Source organism: Megascapheus bottae, chromosome 1 (assembly GCF_031878675.1).
Source record: "Megascapheus bottae isolate mThoBot1 chromosome 1, mThoBot2.hap1, whole genome shotgun sequence".
In the NCBI taxonomy this organism is placed as follows: Eukaryota; Metazoa; Chordata; class Mammalia; order Rodentia; family Geomyidae; genus Megascapheus; species Megascapheus bottae.
Window position 1 is genome coordinate 73,717,816 of NC_143509.1, and position 19,209 is coordinate 73,737,024.

Sequence of the window (19,209 nt, forward strand, 5' to 3'; positions counted from 1 at the left end):
ACACATGAGTGAACACCTGGATGATACATTGAAGCCAAAGTAAAAAAAGAACCCTATCTTCTCTCATTGGATTTATCATTGAAACACTTAATCTGATTACTGTGTCAGCCTCTGCACCATGTATTCAGTGCAATGGTTTGTGTCCCTTTTTGTCAATAACTGTCTTGGTTACTGTTGCTTTAAGTTAGTCTCCTGACTTTGTTCAAAATTGTTTTGTTATATTCCTTTTGCCTTCCTATATAGATTTTGGAATATTTGTCTAGTCATCTCAATCTAGGTGTCAGTGCCTCACACCTGTAATTCTAGCCACTCAGTAGGCTAAGATCTTCCTAAGCCAGGCCAGGAAGGAAAGTCTATGAGCCTCTTGTCTCTTATTAGCCATCAAAAAGCCAGAAGTGGAGTTGTGGTTCAAGTGGTTAGAGCAACTAAATGCTTTGGAACAGTGCTCAGGCCAAGTCCAAGCACTGGTATGTACACACGCATGTACACACGCATGTACACACACACACACACACAACACACACACACACACACACAATCTTAGAACTACAATTGGAATTAGATCTGCAGTTTGGTTCTTGTTCTTTTTCCTCTCCCTCCTCCTCCTCCTCCTCCTCCTCCTTCTCTCTTCTTTTCCTGAGGCTTGAACTCAGGACCTGGGCACTATTCCTTACCTTTTTTGCTTAAAGGCTGACACTTCAGGAAGGAGGATACGGGGCAGTAATAGATGGGGTAAGGCTGATGGGAGAGGTATTTGAACGCATGTACAGAAATGTCACAATGTCCCTCACCCCCCCTTTTGCATAACTAATATGTTACCAAAATCTTTTTCAAAAGTTTTCAATTTTCCAATTGTGTAGTATCTAGATATTTAGAAATGGGGAAAAAGATGAGAGACACTGTCTTTAAGTACAAAGTTTTGAGCAAACTGTACCAGTTTTATTTACAATTGTAATTTATAAACAGTAACACAAAATGTCTTTACATCAATATTATGAAAAAGGGTCCCATGACTGAAGTGGATGAAAAAATGAGACTTGGGAACATTTCTAAAGGTGTGCCAAGAAAATGGGAAAAAATGCAATGCAATAGTTTGGGGAGAGTAATAAATATTAAGTGCTGCACTAGGTGCAATTTCATGCAAATGTCTTCATCCACTCAGGTAAACTTTTTATATAAGTATCAGAATAAAATTCCTTGAACTATAATGTCTTTTATCCACTTGATTTCCCTTAAGTAAATTAAATTAACTGGCTGTTGACAGGGCACATCGAGATATTGCTATCAGTCCCTTAAAAATAATCTGTTACATTTATAGGACATGGTAGGTTATATTTGCTATGTCCCTAAGTAGACTTTTACCCCAAAGGTGTTTCTGGACCTCTCATCATATGTGACTAATGTAGGCCTCAGTGAATTAAGCTGAAAATGCTGCAAAAACAAAGTAAATCACTTCAGTTATGTAATATTAAAAGAGTAAAACTAGTTTTAAACCCACTGGACCTTTAGTGAGAAGACAGAAAAGAAGAGAAAGAAATTTGAGGATGTGCTATAAAACAATTGAAATTATATAGCTGATAATCTGGCTCTTAAGTGGATATTAGTGTGGTCATAGACCATAATCTCAAGCAGGCTAAATCACTGTGTATTCAATACTAGCTTTGAAATATCCTAAACCAAATATACTTGTAATAATGACCAATGGCATTTTTCCAGATATACCTCTGTCCTCCAAGTTCCAACTTTAATCTTAACATGTCTACTGATTATAATGCTTTTAATTGCTCCCTAGAAATCATTAAGAAGTTAGTACCTCTGAAGCATTTCATGTCCAAATAATTACCTAATGGAGCAAAGATAACTTAGAAACCAGTGTTCTACTATCTCACTCAGGAGACTACATTTGGAGTTGGCTGGAATCATCAACCATTTTAATAAAAAGATTCATTCTAAAGAATAGAACAGTAAAATAATTATTAATCTATGTCTTCAGTTTCTGATATTTCTCAGTGGGTGAAATTATATGTGGCAATTAAGGAAGTCTCTTTGACTAGCCCTCTAATTTTCAGTGAAGACATTGCAAATATGTATCTGTATGGTTGTTTTTGAAACCGCAAAGTGACACATGTTCCCTTAAAGCAGCTCTTCAAAACAGAACTGCTTAGGTATCCCCTGGCCCCAAAGGGCACATGGCCAGTTACTTCAAAGTCACTTCATATCTGACCTTTATAATAAATCATTTTATAAAACCAAAACTGCAAAGAAAAACTTTAAAAAAGTTCAACCACTCCAAGATTGACTATAGTAATTTGCACTTAGACCTGCTATTCAAGCACCCCCATGAGCAAATGAAAGGTCTCTGGTTAGTTTTCGGTTAGGAAATATATGTTCATGTTTCTCTTGGTTGCCTTAATTTCATTTAAATAAATTTCTTTTATATTAACTTTCCAAAGCATCCAAAACTTTCATGATCTGCTGTTTTATGGCTCTGGTAGCATCACCTGCATTTGGAATCAAATACCTATGGGAGAAAAAAATACATATATTAATATAGAGCACTTTCCTTAGAGACTCAGCTGCCACAACACCTCTAAAGGGAAACTTCCCTTTACAAGCTGACAAAAGATGTGATATACTCCCGGTAACTTACTGCAACAGACAACTAAAACTTTTTTGTGTGTACCGGTTGTGGAGCCTGAACTCAAGGCCTTAAGTTCTTGCTCAACTTTTATGCTCATGGCTGGTGCTCTACCACTTAAGTTGCAGCGCCACTGCCAGGTTTTTGTTAGTTAACAGAAGAAAAGTGTCTCACAGACTTTTCTGTGTGGCCTGGCTCTAAACCTCAAACCTGAGATCTCAGTTTCTTCAGCAGCTAAGATTATAAGCGTAAGCCATGGCACACAGCAATTTAAACTTACTTTAAAAGCAATGTGATTTTTCCCATAGCAGTTAAAATATCTTATTATTAAATATAAACAATAGCTAGGTACTAAGACACAAGGTTATCACATATAATAATCTACTGCCCCATATAAATATAAACTGCTACATGACATAATTTGATGGCATCTAATTCTAAAGACAATGACAATTCAATTAATAGTTTGGCTTTGAGCAAGTAAGGTAAGTTTTCTGAAATGGATTCACATATAAAAAATAATGTCTTCCTAAATTTTACAGAGTTATATTCACTAAATAATGCTCTAGATTCTGAAATACTTTCTTTTGTACCGGTACTAGGGCTTGAACTCTGGTTCTGGGCTCTTCCCCCTTGAGCTTCTTTTGCTCAATTCTAGTGTTCTACCACTTGGAACTACAGTTGATTTTCTTTTTTCTTTTTTTTTTTTTTTACCAGTCCTGGGCTTGAGCTCAGGGCTTGAGCACTGTTCTTGGACTTTCTCAAGGCTAGAGCTCTACCACTTGAGCCTCAGCACCACTTCCGGCTTTTTTCTACATATGTGGTACCAAGGAATCGAACCCGGGTCTTCATGCATGCTAGGCAAGCACTTTAACCACTAGGCCAAACTCCCGGCCCCAGTTCTATTTTCTTACTTTTTGAGGAGTTTAGTGGAGATAAATGAGTCTCATGGACTTTCTTGCCTGGGCTGGCTTCAAACTGTGATCTCCAGATCTCAGCCTTCTGAGTAGCTAGGATTATACACGTGAGCCACTGGTGCTCAGCTTGAAATAGTTTTGTCAGTCGTTGGGCTTGAACTCTGGGCCTGGACGCTGTCCCTGAGCTCTTCAGTTCAAGGGCTAGCACTCTATCACTTGAGCCACAGTGCCACTCCCAGTTTTCTGGTGGCTAAGTGGATAACAGTCTCATAGACTTTAATACCGGGATGGCTTTGCACCAGGATCCTAAGATCTTAGCCTCATGAGTAGCTAGGATCATAGGTGTGAGTCCCTGGCACTCAGCTTGAAGTATTTTTTTTTCTTTGCCAGTCCTGGGCTTGAGCTCAGGACCTGAGCACTGTCCTTGTACTTTTCTCAAGGCCAAAGCTCTACCACTTGAGCCGCAGCACCACTTCTGGCTTTTTATATGTATGGGGTGCCAAGGAATCTAACCCGGGTCTTCATGCTTGTTAGGCAAGCACTCTACCACCAGGCCAAACTCCCAGCTCTGAAATAGTTTTTAAAAGTGAACTGTATGGGCCGGGAGTTTGGCCTAGTGGTTAAAGTGCTTGCCTAGCATGCATGAAGACCCGGGTTCGATTCCTCGGTACCACATACATATAAAAAAGCTGGAAGTGGTGCTGAGGCTCAAGTGGTAGAGCTCTAGCCTTGAGAAAGTCCAAGGACAGTGCCCAGGCCTTGAGCTCAAGCCCAGGACTGGCAGCAAAAAAAAAATAAAAATAAAAAAATAAAAGTGAACTGTATACTAAACATAGAGCTCCCCTATGACCCACTCCTTGGCATTTACCCAAACGTCCAAAAACAAGGACATACTAAAGCTACTAGTACAACGATGTTCATTGCAGCACTATTTACTATAGTGAAGATATGGAACCAACCCAGATGTCCCTCAGTAGATGATTGGATCAAGAAGATGTGGTACTTATACACAACAGAATTCTATGCTGCTACCAGAAAGAATGACATCACCCCATTTGTAAGGAAATGGAAAACTTGGGAAAAAGCCAGACCCAAAGGAATGTAAGCTGTATGTTTTCCCTCATTTGTAATAATTGGTACACATCTAGGACTCTTCTAGCAGAAGATTACAATAGCGAAAAACCTAGGTACATAAGATCACATAGGATGTGACTAAATGAAAGGACCTCTAGGATATAGAAACAAGAGCTTTATCTTGTGTGATTGTTGTTCTCTTGTACAATGTTATTTCTCTTCTCTTTAGTTGTCCTTTGGTTAATCTCATATTGTTACTGTATCTGACTTTGTTACCTGGTATGTTGTATATATATTTATTTGTTTATTTGAAAAAGGAAAGGTAAGGGGGAAAATAAGATGATTGGGAGATGGTGGGGGGAGGGAAATGGGGACAAAAACATGAGAAGGGATATCAATGTGTGAGAAGTAATGTACCTACTACCTGACGAATGTAACTGTAAGTCCTCTACATTACCCCAACAATAAAAAATAAAATTAAATGATAAAAAGTGAACTGTATGTTATTATAAAATATCAATAGCATGGATTAAATAATCATTTTCCTTTCCAGGAATATAAATACTTATTTTTCAAAGTTATTATTAATGGGGCCAGGAGTGTGGTAGAGTCTTGCCTAGCATGCACGAAGCCTTGAATTCAATTCCTCAGTACCATAATACACAGAAAAAGCTAGAAGCTAGTGCTATGGTTCAAGTGGTAGAGCACTAGCTCTGAGAAAGCCCAAGGACAGTGCCCAGGCCCTGAGTTCAAGCCCCAGGACTGGCAAAATAATAACAGAAGTTACAATTCCTAAGTCTGGTTGTGAGGACGATGTTCGGTGGATGTCCTCTTCTTTCTCATTCATTTTCCACCCTTTCTTCTGTCCCTTCAAGCTACACAGCTCATTTTTCACACGAAGTAAATAGAATATAATAGCTCACCTTTCGTCCCTTCTATTCCTAGCAGTTTCTAAAATAAATACATAAATTTTCTTGGATGGACCTAGAACATGTCATGTTAAGTAAAGCCAAGTTCAGACAAAGGCACATGTTTTCTCTCACATGTGGAAGTTAAATCTAAAATACAACTGCACATGACATATACAGGCCTATAAGCATTCACACATAAATCATCAGAGAAGAGGAGGAACAACCCAAAGGCATAACTCCTCTGGACATCTAAAATTTATTTATCAAAACAAATTCTAGGAAATGGAAACATCTAAGAAATGGTTTTGTTTTTGTTGTTGCTAGTGTTGTTTTTGTCTTTTTGTCGGGGGGCGGGCAGAAAATATAAAATTACAGATACATAACAAAAAATTTATAATAATGAACAAAAACTATTGTATATTTCATCTGTGGTACTTATATGTGGTACATATATAAGGCAGCGCAGCAAACTATAAGTCTGAACATAAAGGAGAGGGAAACTAATATTTATCTTATTTCATTACAAATCATTTTTAGTGCAGTACTGGTATAGACTATTTTTTTTGTTGGTTGTGGGGCTTGATCTCTGGGCCAGGACGCTGTCCCTGAGCTCTTCAGCTCAAAGCTACCCCCCTACACCTCCTGAAGCCACAGTGCCACTTCCATTTTTCTAGTGATTAATTGGAGATAAGAGTCTCATGGCCTTAGCCTGGGCTGGCTTTGAACTGCGATCCTCAGATCTCAGCCTTCTGAGTAGTTAGGATTACAGGCAAGAGCCACCCTGCATGGCTAGACTATTCTTAAATACTGTTGTGTCAAAAAACCTATAAGATTAACTATAAGAACTTACTGAGGGCCAGGAGTTTGGCCTAGTGGTTAAAGTGCTTGCCTAGCATGCATGAAGACCCGGGTTCAATTCCTCAGTACCACATACATAGAAAAAAAAGCCGGAAGTGGTGCTGAGGCTCAAGTGGTAGAGCTCTAGCCTTGAGAAAGTCCAAGGACAGTTCTCAGACCCTGAGCTCAAACCCAGGACTGGCAAAAAAAAAAAAAAAAAAAAAAACAACTTACTGAAATTGTGTACTACTGGCTAAATCACTTATCAGTAAAGGATTGCAAGAGAAGGCAGCAAAGGTTACTCACTAAGTTTTTTAAGTAGTCTGTTCTACTAAAAGCATACACAGTCTGTGCCTAATGACTTGTGGTACCTGAGTTAGTATCATCCCAAGAAAAATCTTACCTTTCAGGGACTCGGAAAGGTGGCTTAGTGGTAGAGTGCCTGCCTAGCATGCACAAAGCTCTGTGTTCAATTCCTCAGCACCATGTAAGCAGAAAAAGCCAAAAGTGGCTCTATGGCTCAAGTGGTAGAGCTCCAGCCTTGAGAGCTCAGGGGCAGTGTTTAAGCCCTGAGTTCAAGCCACAGGACTGGCACAAAAAGAAAAGAATGAAAGAAAAAAAAAGAAAAGAAAAGAAAAATCTTACCTTTCAATAGCCAAAATTTCTATTCCAGAAGCACTGCTGTTTCCATATTTGAAAGTAATTAGCTCAGGATGTTTTTTTTTCGACGTAATTTTAACTACAGAATTTAGTGCTTGTCGAGACTGTATGTAAGCCAATCCTTTCCGTGAAAGAATCTCCCTTAAACAGTACATGTGTGTTGCAGTAACCAACAAATGACTTGAAAGAAAAAAAGAGAAAATTGTAAATAAATGTTAAGTCACAGAACAAGTGTTGCTTTCACATCAATTTATAAAAACAGCCAGTTGAAATTATTTTCACGTTAAAAATATAAACAGAATAATCCATAAATACGTAAGTTACCTAAGAAGCTTGCTTTCAACTTCTTTCGCTTTTTTTTCTTTCCTGGAATATAAAGTTTGAACTTGGCCTCTTGCTTGTGAGATTCCTGTGACACTGCTAAGCCATGCTGTCAGCCCTGTTTTTATTTAGAACACGGTTTCGATTCCCACTCAGGTGTGCCTGTCTCAGCCTTAATCTGCCTATGTTGATCCTCAGATCTCAGCTTCCTGAGTAGCTAAGATTACAGGCATGAGCCACTGTGCCCGGCTCAAGTTTACTTTTGAAGAACACATTTTCAAAAGTACCTGGGAAACATGTGTCCATTTTCTTTCACTTCTTTACAAGGAAAATGATGCTTGATGTCTGGCTTGTTTATCCAAGTCTGAATGTTTACAACTTCTTTTCTATCGTCATCTGACATTGAAGAACTGTCTATTTCATCTATAAAGAAAGCAAGTGTTAAAAATGGACATTATTATCAGGTATCAGTGGCTCACACTTGTAATCCTGGCTACTCTGGAAGCCAAAGATGGCAGTTCAAAGTCAGCTTGTGTGGGAAAATCAGTGGGACCCCTTTCTCCAATTAACTTCCCTCAAAATAAACCAGACATGGACCTGTGGCTCCAGTGGTAGAGCACTAGTCTTGGGGGAAAAAATACTTAGGGACAATGCCTAAGCCTCGAGTTCAAGCCCCAACACTGGGACACATACACACAACAAAGTAGACATTACTGAGTTTAAAGTATTTCTTAACAATCTGAGATTTCAAAACTATCTCTTTAGTATTTTTATAAGTACAAGTTTGAGGGGAATGAAAAAAATTTTTTGTTGGTTTAGGGCTTGAACTCAGTGCTTGGGCACTGTCCTGGAGTTCTTCAGCTCAAGGCTAACACTCTACTACTTAAGCCACCGTGACACGTCTGGTTTTCTGGTGGTTAATTGTAGAGAAGAGTCTCATGGACATTGAAGTCCATGAGACTAGCTTTGAACCACGATCCTCAGATCTCAGCCTCCTGAGTAGCCAGGATTTCAGGTGTGTACCACCAGTGTGTGGCTAAAAATCAATTCTAACACATTATTTCCTTATGTATATAAATACACAAATGCTATGAAGTATCATTTTTATATTGTTAATGCATTTTAAAAATGTCTTGACACAGATAATACAACTCTTATCTTACTAGTCTGTGGAAAGATGATTGAATTACCCAGCAATAAGTACCTGACTTGATAAAAATGGCAGAGTTCTTTTTGTTTAATGGTCTCCGATTTTAAAAAAGAAAAAGCTGGGTGCAAGGGCTCACACCTGTAATCCTAACTACTCAAGAGGCAGACCTCTCTGAGGATCAAGGTTCAAAGCCAGTCCAGGCACAAAAGGACCTGAGATTCTTATTTCCAGTTAACCTCTAGAAAATAGGGAGTGGGGCTCAGCTCAAGGGTAGGGTGGTAGCCTTCAGCTGAAAAGCTCAGGGACAACGCCTAGGCTGAGTTCAAAAAATAAAACAAAAAAAAATAATAGAATTCCCAGGAATAAATGAGTAAAATTATTTTCCATTAGAGATACCAAAAACACTGCAATTTAATCTCATGGATAGTTCTTAGGTAAGCAATAAATATTCTTCCCTTTGCTCTCTAGTAAGTATTGGAAAAAAAAATGAATATACTTAAAAAGAAAATCTGATGTGCTTGTATTCCAGCAAGTAATAGTAAGGCCTCTCTATACAATCACTCTCTTCCCAGTTACTACCTCTTTTTTGGTATGACTCATTCCACAAATGCTTTTGATTTAACCACACATGAATATCCTTAAACAGTATGTAGCAATGTTTATAAAAAGTAGGCCATTTAATATACAATCTTCTGCAACTTCTATCCTGTTCCCAGAACTGTTAAATTTATGCCTGCTGATATATAGTTCTAATTCTCCCCTCCTACCTGCTCTGTCTGTCTTTTTGGCTAGTCAGGGCTTAAACTCAGGGCCTGAGTACTGTCCGTGGGCTTTCAAGGCTAGTGCTCTACCACTTGAACCACAACACCACTTCCGGCTTTTCCTATGTATGTGGTATCGGGAAATCGAATCTGGGTCTTTGTGCATGCTAGGCAAGCACTCTACCACTAGGCCCAGTCATAATTTTCTCATTTTCCTACTGACCTATGTATGATATAAACGTAAATGTCAGTTCTTCATTCACTTGTCTCTCCACTTAAAGAGGTTAAGATATTCCAGGAGAGAGAGAAAAAGGAAAATGGTCACAGAAAGGAAAAAGAAAAGCACACAACTAGAAATAGCATATTTATCTCAATACAAGATTTGGAGAAGGTAATTTTGAAATGTCTACAAAAATGTCAAACTTTTTATCCAACAATTCTACTGCAAAGAATTCACTGTATATACTTTAACAGTTCATCTAGACATATTTATAAAAATATTGCTCATGGGGCCGGGAGTTTGGCCTAGTGGTTAAAGTGCTTGCCTAGCATGCACGAAGACCCGGGTTCGATTCCTCGGTACCACATACATAGCAAAAAGCCGGAAGTGGTGCTGAGGCTCAAGTGGTAGAGCTCTAGCCTTGAGAAAGTCCAAGGACAGTGCTCAGGCCCTGAGCTCAAGCCCAGGACTGGCAAAAAAAAAAAAAAAAAATATTGCTCATGCTTGTAATCCTAGCTACTCAGGCGGCTGAGATCCAAGGCCAGTTCCAAACTGGCCTGGGCAGTGAGCCACAGCTCCATGTTCAGTTTGTTTTGAGGGCAGTAAACTGGAGAATCTGCACAGGTTAATCTCCAATTAAACACCAAGAAAGCCCAGAAGTGGCACTGTGGCTCAAATGGTAGAGTGCTAGCCTTGAGCTGAAGAAGCTTGGCTCACACCTGTAATCCTAACCATTCAGTAGAATGAGATCTGAGGACTGCGGTCCAAAGTCAGCCTGGGCATTGAAGTCCGTGAGACTCATATCCAGTTAACCACCAGAAACCAGGCGCTGTGGCTCAAGTGGTATAACACTGACCTTGTGCTGAAGAGCTAAGGACAGTGCCCAGGCCCAGAGCTCAAGCCCCATGACTAACAAAAAAAATGCTTAAGAACATCTCTTAGGCCCTGAATTCAAGCCCCAAGACCAGCCTTTTTTTTTTTAATGCCATATGAAACAAACATACAAATAAATTAAGTAGGGCTGAGAGCATAACCTAGAGGTAGAGGTGCTCACCTAGCATACACAAAGACCTGGGTGCAATTCCTCAGTACCATATACACAGAAAAAGCAGGAAGTGATGCTGTGGCTCAGGCACTGTAGCAAGCACTAGCCTTGAGCAAAAAGTGTCCACGGATTGTGCTCAGGCCCTGAGTTCAAGCCCCAGGACTGGCAAAAACAACAACAACAACATAGTTACAGAACATGACAAACTGAGGCAGATGGCCTGAAATAGAAAGAATCAAGGTGTATATGTTATATTGCTAGGTGGAAATGGCAAAATGAAAGTTAGGAATCCTTCTCTTCCTTCTTTTATACAATCACATACCTTTTTCTAACTAAATACATAGTAAAATTAATTATGATTAATCAGGATAATCTGGGCTATTGAATTATAAACCAATGAAATCAAGTATGTTTTTTGTTTTTTACTGTAAAGATGTTGTACAGAGGGGTTACAATTACCTAAGTGAGTACAGTTCTTCTAAAGTGTCACTCCTTGTTTTTTTAAAAAATAAAAAAGAATGCAAGAAGAAAAATTTCCTTGACCCAATATCCCCATCTTGTCACTGGGTCAAGTTTCAAAAAGATTTTTTTTTTTTTTTTGCAGATATCTGTTTTAGAATTCTCTGAATTCTCTAATCTCTTATTGAGTGATGCAAGGGATTTAACATGAGACTTCTCATGACTACAGCTGAAGTTGGAAGCCAAAGACCCTTCCATTCTTTCTGTAGCATCTCACTGGTTGTTTTATAAAGCAGTTATATAATTCATTGATGCCAGGATGATTTCTTTTTTTTTTTTTGCCAGTCCTGGGCTTGAGCTCAGAGCCTGAGCACTGTCCTTGGATTTTCTCAAGGCTAGAGCTCTACCACTTGAGCCTCAGCACCACTTCCGGCTTTTTTCTATGTATGTGGAACCGAGGAATCGAACCCCGGTCTTCATGTATGCTAGGCAAGCACTCAACCACTAGGCCAAACTCCCTGCCCCGTGCCAGGATGATTTCTATGATTATTCTTGGCGGCTGAAGAAAAAGTCTGTAGGTAAGTGATACCACACCTGTGTCATATTCTTCTTCATCTCCAATGCTGAAAACAGGCTTCACACCACGGTAAGGTTTGCCTACTCTGTCACTGCTGCTCACGTGCCTACATTCAAAGAGGGAAAGTATCACTTAAGTAAAGATTTTTCATTAAGCATCATGTAAATATTCAAACAAATGCTCTTTGGCCCCATACACCACCCATAACTTTAGGACAGCTATGTTAAGGAAATTGAAAGAAGATAATTTTTGTTAGCAGAAGTATCAAACATACTTGATATTCCTTAACCTGTAAAACTGAAATTATAAACAAGTTCAATATTTGTTATATCCAAGGCTTAGAGGTGTTTGACCCTCAGAAAGCAGCTTATCTTTCTTTGCTCTAGTTTCTCATCACTAAATTTGTGATAGCAGTGATATCTACCTTTCAGGGTTACTGTGAAAAATAAATTAATTTTTTTTAAAGAAAATGCCTATTATATAGTGGGTTCAATGGATATGTATATGTGTTTATCATATAAAACAAATTATAGGGGTTAGAGGCATGTCTCAAGTTGTAAAGCACCAGCCAATGAGCGAAAGCAAGGGTAAGATACTGAGTTCATGTTCCAGTCTTGGACCAAAAAAACCAAAACCCAAAAACAAGTTATAGCACTGAATATTTAAATTTTAATAATAGTGCTCAAGGCTTCTTTTACAAGTATCTTAGAACTTTTTCTCTATTTTTTTATTTCTGCTATTACCTGTACATATATATGGAAGACTCACCCAGAGGCTCACATGAGCTATACCACCCAGTCCTCCTTTTCTTGTTCTTGTCTAAGACCAAATTTGGAACTCTTTTTTTTTTTTTTTTTTTTTTTTGCCAGTCCTGGGCTTGAGCTCAGGGCCTGAGCACTGTCCTTGGACTTTCTCAAAGCTAGAGCTCTACCACTTGAGCCTCAGCACCACTTCCGGCTTTTTTTTTTCTATGTATGTGGTGCCGAGGAATCGAACCCGGGTCTTCATGCATGCTAGGCAAGCACTTTAACCACTAGGCCAAACTCCCGGCCCCCAAATTTGGAACTCTTGACCTGACACTTTATTCACTGGCTGCTAGTGTACCACTTGAGCCATGCTTCCAACCCCATCCTGACTTTTATTGTAATCAAGGCTAAGATTTATGTCTGGTGAATAAATGTAAGCAATGACAATGAACCTAACTTTCTTTTTCAAGAGGCAGAAACATTTATTCAATCAGTATTATAGAAAGTATGACTTCTCTCTTAGTATAATAATACCTAACCACTTTTCAACAAAAATGAAATTAAAATATTTTAACAAAATTCTACATGCTTCTGGGGAGAAACTTATTCTATTTGCAAACTAAAAGAGAGAAAGACGAAGACTTTGCTTTCCTTCATTATACATGAAGACACTCAGAATCCTCTTCTACCCTCTACTTTCCAAACAGTGCAAGGTGGGGAGTTGGGGAAAGCCAAGTGTCATGTCTCAGTTTTAATTTAATAAATTGAATTTATTTTAATAATAATTTTAATATTACTATAACCTAATTTTGTTGAAAGAGGCTTAAGTCTTTACTTCTTCCAAACAATATTCCTCAAAAAAAAAACCAATTATGAATTAGGTTAACTTGTACATAAAGTTAAAGCTAGAAGTAATAAACTCACCTAGTTTTTAGGTTAACAACTAGGTAATGTACAATTACCAAATGATGTACATTCTATAATGCTACTGTTTACATCAGTTATGTTCTGCCAAAGACCTACGAGTGAAGACAGTGTCCAGCTTGGTGATACTGGGAGGTGGTGGACACTTCGGGAGGAAGGCCTAGGTGGGAGATCTTCGGTGAGGAACCCTCGATAGGAAGTTGGGACCATGACCCATCCTGGTTCTCTTTTACATCCTAGCCATGAGGTGACAAGCTGTACCCTGCTGTGTATTCCTTACTACGAAATGCTGCTTCACCAACCATCCCAAAGCAGGCTCAGTCCTGGCACTGACTGAAACATCCAAAATTGTGAGTAATTGTGAGGCCAGGAATGTGGTCTAGTGGTACAGTGCTTGCCCAGCATGCATGAAAACCCATACCACATACACAGAAAAAGCCAGAAGTGGTGCTGTGGCTCAAGTGATAGTAGAGTACTAGCCTTGAGAAAGCTCAAGGACAGTGCCCAGGCCCTGAGTTTAAGCCCTTGATTTCCCCCCCAAAAAACAAATAAAAACAAAACAAAACAACAAAAAAGCATTTCCTCTTTTTATTTTATTTTTTGCCAGTCCTGGGCTTTAGCTCAGGGCCTGAGCTAAAGGACTTTCTCAAGGCTAGAGCTCTACCACTTGAGCCTCAGCACCACTTCTGGCTTTTTTTTTTCCTATGTATGTGGTACCAAGGAATCGAACCCGGGTCTTCGTGCATGCTAGGCAAGCACTCTACCACTAGGCCAAACTCCCGGCCCCGCATTTCCTTTTTTAAAGATTATCTCATGTACTTTGTTTTAGTAATGATAAAACAGAAAATGAAAAAAAATTAGTTCAATCAATTTTAAAAATCAGACAATGTTTGATCAAAAGGCAAAAGAGAAAATGTTTATTTAGATTATAAAATTCTGATATTAAATGATAAATTATCTTGATATTAAAGCTTAAACTACAACACAAAAAGTAACAATCATATTATACTACAGTAAATATTTGAACCAGAAAACAAATAAGAGATAATTATCTAAAAAACAAGTTACTATTACTAATTGATGATATATATATATCCCAAAGATTTTTATGAATGCTAAAGAAGGATTATGAAGATATGTTTATAAATACTTGCTAAAAATGAATAAAATTCAATGGCTGGACCTTTTTTATTTTGCTGTGGGTGCGGCTGGACTATACTTAAAAAGAGATGTACTGGCTGGGTTCAGTGGCTCATGGTTAGGATCCTAGCTACTTGGAAGATCAGGAGTGAAGTTCAAGGACAGCTGAGGCAAAAAGTTACCATGACCTAACCTCCACCAATCATAGGTGTGGTGGCACATGCTTGCCACCCAGCTATAAGGGAAATGCACATAGGAGAATCACAGTTCAAGCGGGCCTGGGCATAAACATAAACCATATCCCCAACATAACTAAAACAGCTAGTACAAGTGGCTCACATCTATAACGTGAGCTACTTGGGAGTCCGAGACCCAGGAGACTGTGATTTGAAGACAGCCTGGACAAGACACTTATTTTCAATCATTCTCCCTCATCATGCCAGGCTGCAAACATGGCTCAAGGGGGAGAATACCAGTCATGGGCAAGAAAGCCAAAGCACAGAACAATGCCCTCAGTTCAAGTCTTGGTACCAGCACAGACACAAAAAACAACCAAAAGTACCAGAAACCACCATAAAATAGTGTTTTAAATTTAATTTACTGACCTCAGAAAAACAAAAAAAATCTTTTTATCAACTTTTGTTTTCAATAAATGTATGTGTAAGTGACAGGGATTTACATTAGTAAAAATTAAGTATTTCAGGGCCAGAAGTTTGACCAAATGGTAGAGTGCTTGCCTAGCATGCACAAAGACCTAGGTTCAATTCCTCAGTACCACATACATAGAAAAAACCAGAATGGTGCTGTGGCTCAAGTGACAGAGTTCTCGCCTTGAGAAAGCCCAAGAACAGTGCCCTGAGCTCAAGCCCAGGACTGGGGAGAAAAAAACGTACTTGGAGAAACCTTGAAAGTTAAGTTAGACTAACTCAATGGTCACATGGCAGGAAAAAGAAAACAGATGATTTACAAACATAATAAATTTTTATTTTATTTATTTTTTATTAGAACTCAGGCTCATATGTTTGATTACTACTTGAGCCATACTGCTAGTGTTAGGATAGAATTTTCAAAGAAGCAATGTCCTTTCGAATAGTTTTAAGTAAAATTATAATAAGTCTTATGTGCAGAATAACCAGGATCAATCAATAAATAAGTCTGATCATGCAAGTTATTAGCTAAAATATTAAATGCTAAATCTAGTCACTGAAAACTTGCAATAATTTAATAAAAACTCAATTCCATTACTATAAAGCTTAACGTATATCCAAAGAATTATAATTTCCTTCTAAGTGTTCCTAATACTTCATTTAGATTGCAAAGAAATTTTAAGTAGAAAAACTGTAATGTATAACATTTAAGTTGGTAATGTTCTTTGTATCCTAACTGAAGGCTCAGATTTTTTTTTGGGGGGGGGGGGTCAGTCATGGGTCTTGAACTCTGGGCCTGGGCCTGGGAGCCATACCTGAGCTCTTCAGCTCAAGGCTGGAGCTCCATCACTTGAGCACCACAGTGCTATTTCCAGTTGGAGATAAGAGTCTCGTGGACTTTCATGCCTGAGCTGGCTTAGAACTCAGCCTCCTGAATAGCTAGGATAATACACATGAGCTTCTAGCACCCGGCAAGGCTCAGATTTTTAAATCTTATACTTGTGGGAATCTTTTTCATTTTGTTTGTGGGTCATGGGGCTTGAACTCAGATTGGGCACTGTCCCTGAGCTCTTCAGCTCAAGGCTATTGCCCTACACTTGAACCAAGCCCCACTTCCCATTTTCTAGAGGTTAACTGGAAATAAGAGTCTCAGGTTCTTTGTGTCAGGGCTGGCTTTGAACCTTGATCCTCACATCTCAGTCTCCATAATAGCTAGGATTATAGGCGTGAGCTACCATGCCCGACCTTGTGGGAATCTTTGTCTTTTAATAACAAACAACTCATCTTACTAGAGGTACAGACATAAGATATTAAAATGTATGTATGTATGTATGTATGTATGTATGTATGTATGTATGTATGTATATATGTATGTAGTCAGTGTGAGGCTTGAATTCTGGGCCTAGAAGCTGTCCCTGAGCTGAATTTTCAGCTCAAGGCTAGCAATCTACTACTTGAGCCACAGTGCCACTTTCAGTTTTCTGGTGCTTAATTGGAGATAAGAGTCTCATGGGCTTTTGTGCCCAGGCTGGCTTTGAACGGCGATCCTAAGATCTCAGCCTCTTGAGTACAAGTATACAAGATTACAAGCATGAGCCACCAGCGCACAGCTAAAATATTTAATATATATTAAAGTATCTAGCATGATTTCTTTCAAGGAAAAATCACATGTAGAAACATAAGAACTGTGGCTCTTTCTAGCAGATTTATATATATTTAATTCACCAACTTAAATACATATTTTTTAACCTAAAAATTGCCATGTATTTACTTAATGCGTAATAAAATTTTTGAAGCCAGAGATGTATCTTAGTTGTAGGGAGCATGCGCAGCCTTTACAAGGTCCTGGGTTCAATTATCAAACACCAAACACTTTTTGAACCATGAACTGTGCTACTTATTAGATACTAAAATTTTGTTCCAGCAGCAAATTGATGATAAGTAAATTATTTTCAAAGTTAATGTCCTGCCTATTCTATACTACATACATTCTCTGCTTTACCTTTTCTTGTCTCAAAATCAAAACTACATGGTTTATGAAGTTCTTGGACTTGAACAAGTTTGGTTTTTATCTAGAAAGAGAGAAAGAAACATGCAAAGAAAAAATTGACCCATGTAAAAACCAAAAAGGAAAGCAGACCTAGCAGCATACTCCAATAAGCAACATGAGCAAACTTCAGCTATTGAAATAAGTGTATGAAGTTATAGCCAAAAAGCATAAGTGCACAGTATGAGGCATGCTGACAGAAAAGGAAGGCTCAACAGAGCTGCTCTACTTTGGCTTACCGCTCTGCACATGATCTGTCTGGCCAGGGAAGATTGAAAGACATTCTATAGCAAACCGAGGCAGAGGACAGAATGAAATGATTACAAAGAAAAAAAATGCAACAGCTTTAAAAACAAAAATATAGTGTAATCAGTTTCCCTAACTCAGAAGTACATTATAAAGAAAACATCTCAAATTATTCCAAGAACAAAGAAACATGAAAAGAAGCCAGCTTTAATTCATATATCAACAAAGACAACCATCTTTCCAGCTGACAATCATCACTAATTTGCATCAGTTTAATGAAATGAATGCATTTTAAAATAAAAATTTTAAATGGCCACACCACAAAATATAGCAGAAATAGTACTGCAATTCCAAAGCACTAACTCCAAGTACATGTTAGGCTTTTAAGAGCAAAACTTTCAGGCTTGATAAAATACTTTAACAACAATCAAGAGTATTTTATATGAGGGAAAATTTTTTGGATTAGTAAAAATACTCTTATTATTTTTAGTATTTACTAAATGGAAATAAATGTACTTCTGACATCCAGTTCTTACAATCAAGTATTGCACCATCCCAGGATACATGCAAGTAAAATATGAAAGTGAAATCAAACACAATTAAAAAAGTTTCCAAGTTTACTTGCTTAGAAACAATTATGTAGTTTTAAATTTGTTCCTAAACAAGAAAGAACAATTAAACTAATACATGGAAAATATGTACTTATACTTACAGATACATATGTATATAAAACAATGAGTAGTTAAATAGATATTCTTAACTTTACCAATTGTTCATCATGTTCACTTTATTTAACAAGGAAAATGAAATTTGTTTCTATTTTTAGAACAAATTCTACGAAGATCTAAGTTTCCTGAAGTGGGATTCTACCATATTTAGCATAAGCAATTTGTCTACATTTTAAATTCCTGGAGCAGAGAACAGAGTTCTCACTATGAAATCCCTGCATTTAGTAGATGATCCTGATCCAGTTGCTATTTGGGAAACAGCTACTACATGAAGTGTATGTACAAGCACATGTTTTTGTTTGTTTTGATAATGGGCAGTGGGAAAGGAAAGGCATCTCCACAACCAAATTTTACAAAAATACAGTATAGCTTGCAATTATAATAAAAATGATGGAATTATCTGGGAGAAAATGTACTTTATGATCCTTTCCTAGAACGCTTCAAACATTTCACTATAAAACATACTTCCTTAGTTTTAATAAGTTCTCATGAACTTACACTGTGTAAGAAACTCACCGATCCACAGGAGTTGATGTATTCTCAATAAAACTAATAACTTTTTCCCTGACATTAACAGATTTTGTCTTCAAAGCCACTGTCATTTTATTTACTAGTGATTTCATTCCTCTATCATTTGTGCCATTAGAAGATTCACCCTGAAAAATAAGAACATAAGATTAACTGGTCTCCAAATAATTAGCACACTACTAGTAATGGTTATTCATGTTTTATATTGAATTGTATCTTCCAAAAAACATACACATTAAAATCCTAAATCTTAGAAATATGGCCTTTTAAGTTAGCAAGACCTTGTTTTAATCAATTAACATAGTGCTATGTTTCTATAATCTCAGCTACAAAATTTACTTATGAGGGCTCCAAGCCAATCTGGGCAAGAAAATCCATGAGACTGTGAGGTACCCTCTCCAATTAACCAGCAAAATGACTGACTGAAGGCACAACTCAAGAGATAGACAACCAACAGTGAGCAAGAAAACCAAGAAAGAATGCAAGGCTCAAGCTGCAGCCCTCAAGCTGCAAGACTACCCACCCCATCCCCTCTTCCCTCCCAGTCTCTCCTCACACAATGAGGGAAACAGAACTGTGCACAGAGAAAAAGCCATGTAAGGACTATTCTGTGCTGTAACCAAGCACAGAATA

At 38.0% G+C, this 19,209-nt stretch overlaps 1 protein-coding gene across 2 annotated transcripts in view; it reads right to left on the reverse strand.

Annotated features, from left to right (window-relative positions):
* Positions 1-923: 923 nt before the first annotated feature.
* Positions 924-19,209, reverse strand: part of Tbc1d23 (TBC1 domain family member 23) — a 55,432-nt gene continuing 37,146 nt past the window's right edge. Inside the window, exons 14-19 of one of the 2 annotated variants that reach the window (XM_090347302.1) lie at positions 18,565-18,704; positions 17,314-17,358; positions 11,588-11,676; positions 7,646-7,781; positions 7,023-7,217; positions 924-2,521 (exon numbers count right to left, since the gene is read on the reverse strand). In XM_090347302.1, coding sequence (XP_090203428.1) covers positions 2,440-2,521; positions 7,023-7,217; positions 7,646-7,781; positions 11,588-11,676; positions 17,314-17,358; positions 18,565-18,704 — 687 coding nt within the window. In that variant the 3' untranslated portion in view covers positions 924-2,439. The remainder of the gene's footprint in view (positions 2,522-7,022; positions 7,218-7,645; positions 7,782-11,587; positions 11,677-17,313; positions 17,359-18,564; positions 18,705-19,209) is intronic. The other variant, XM_090347310.1, reaches the window with a different exon arrangement.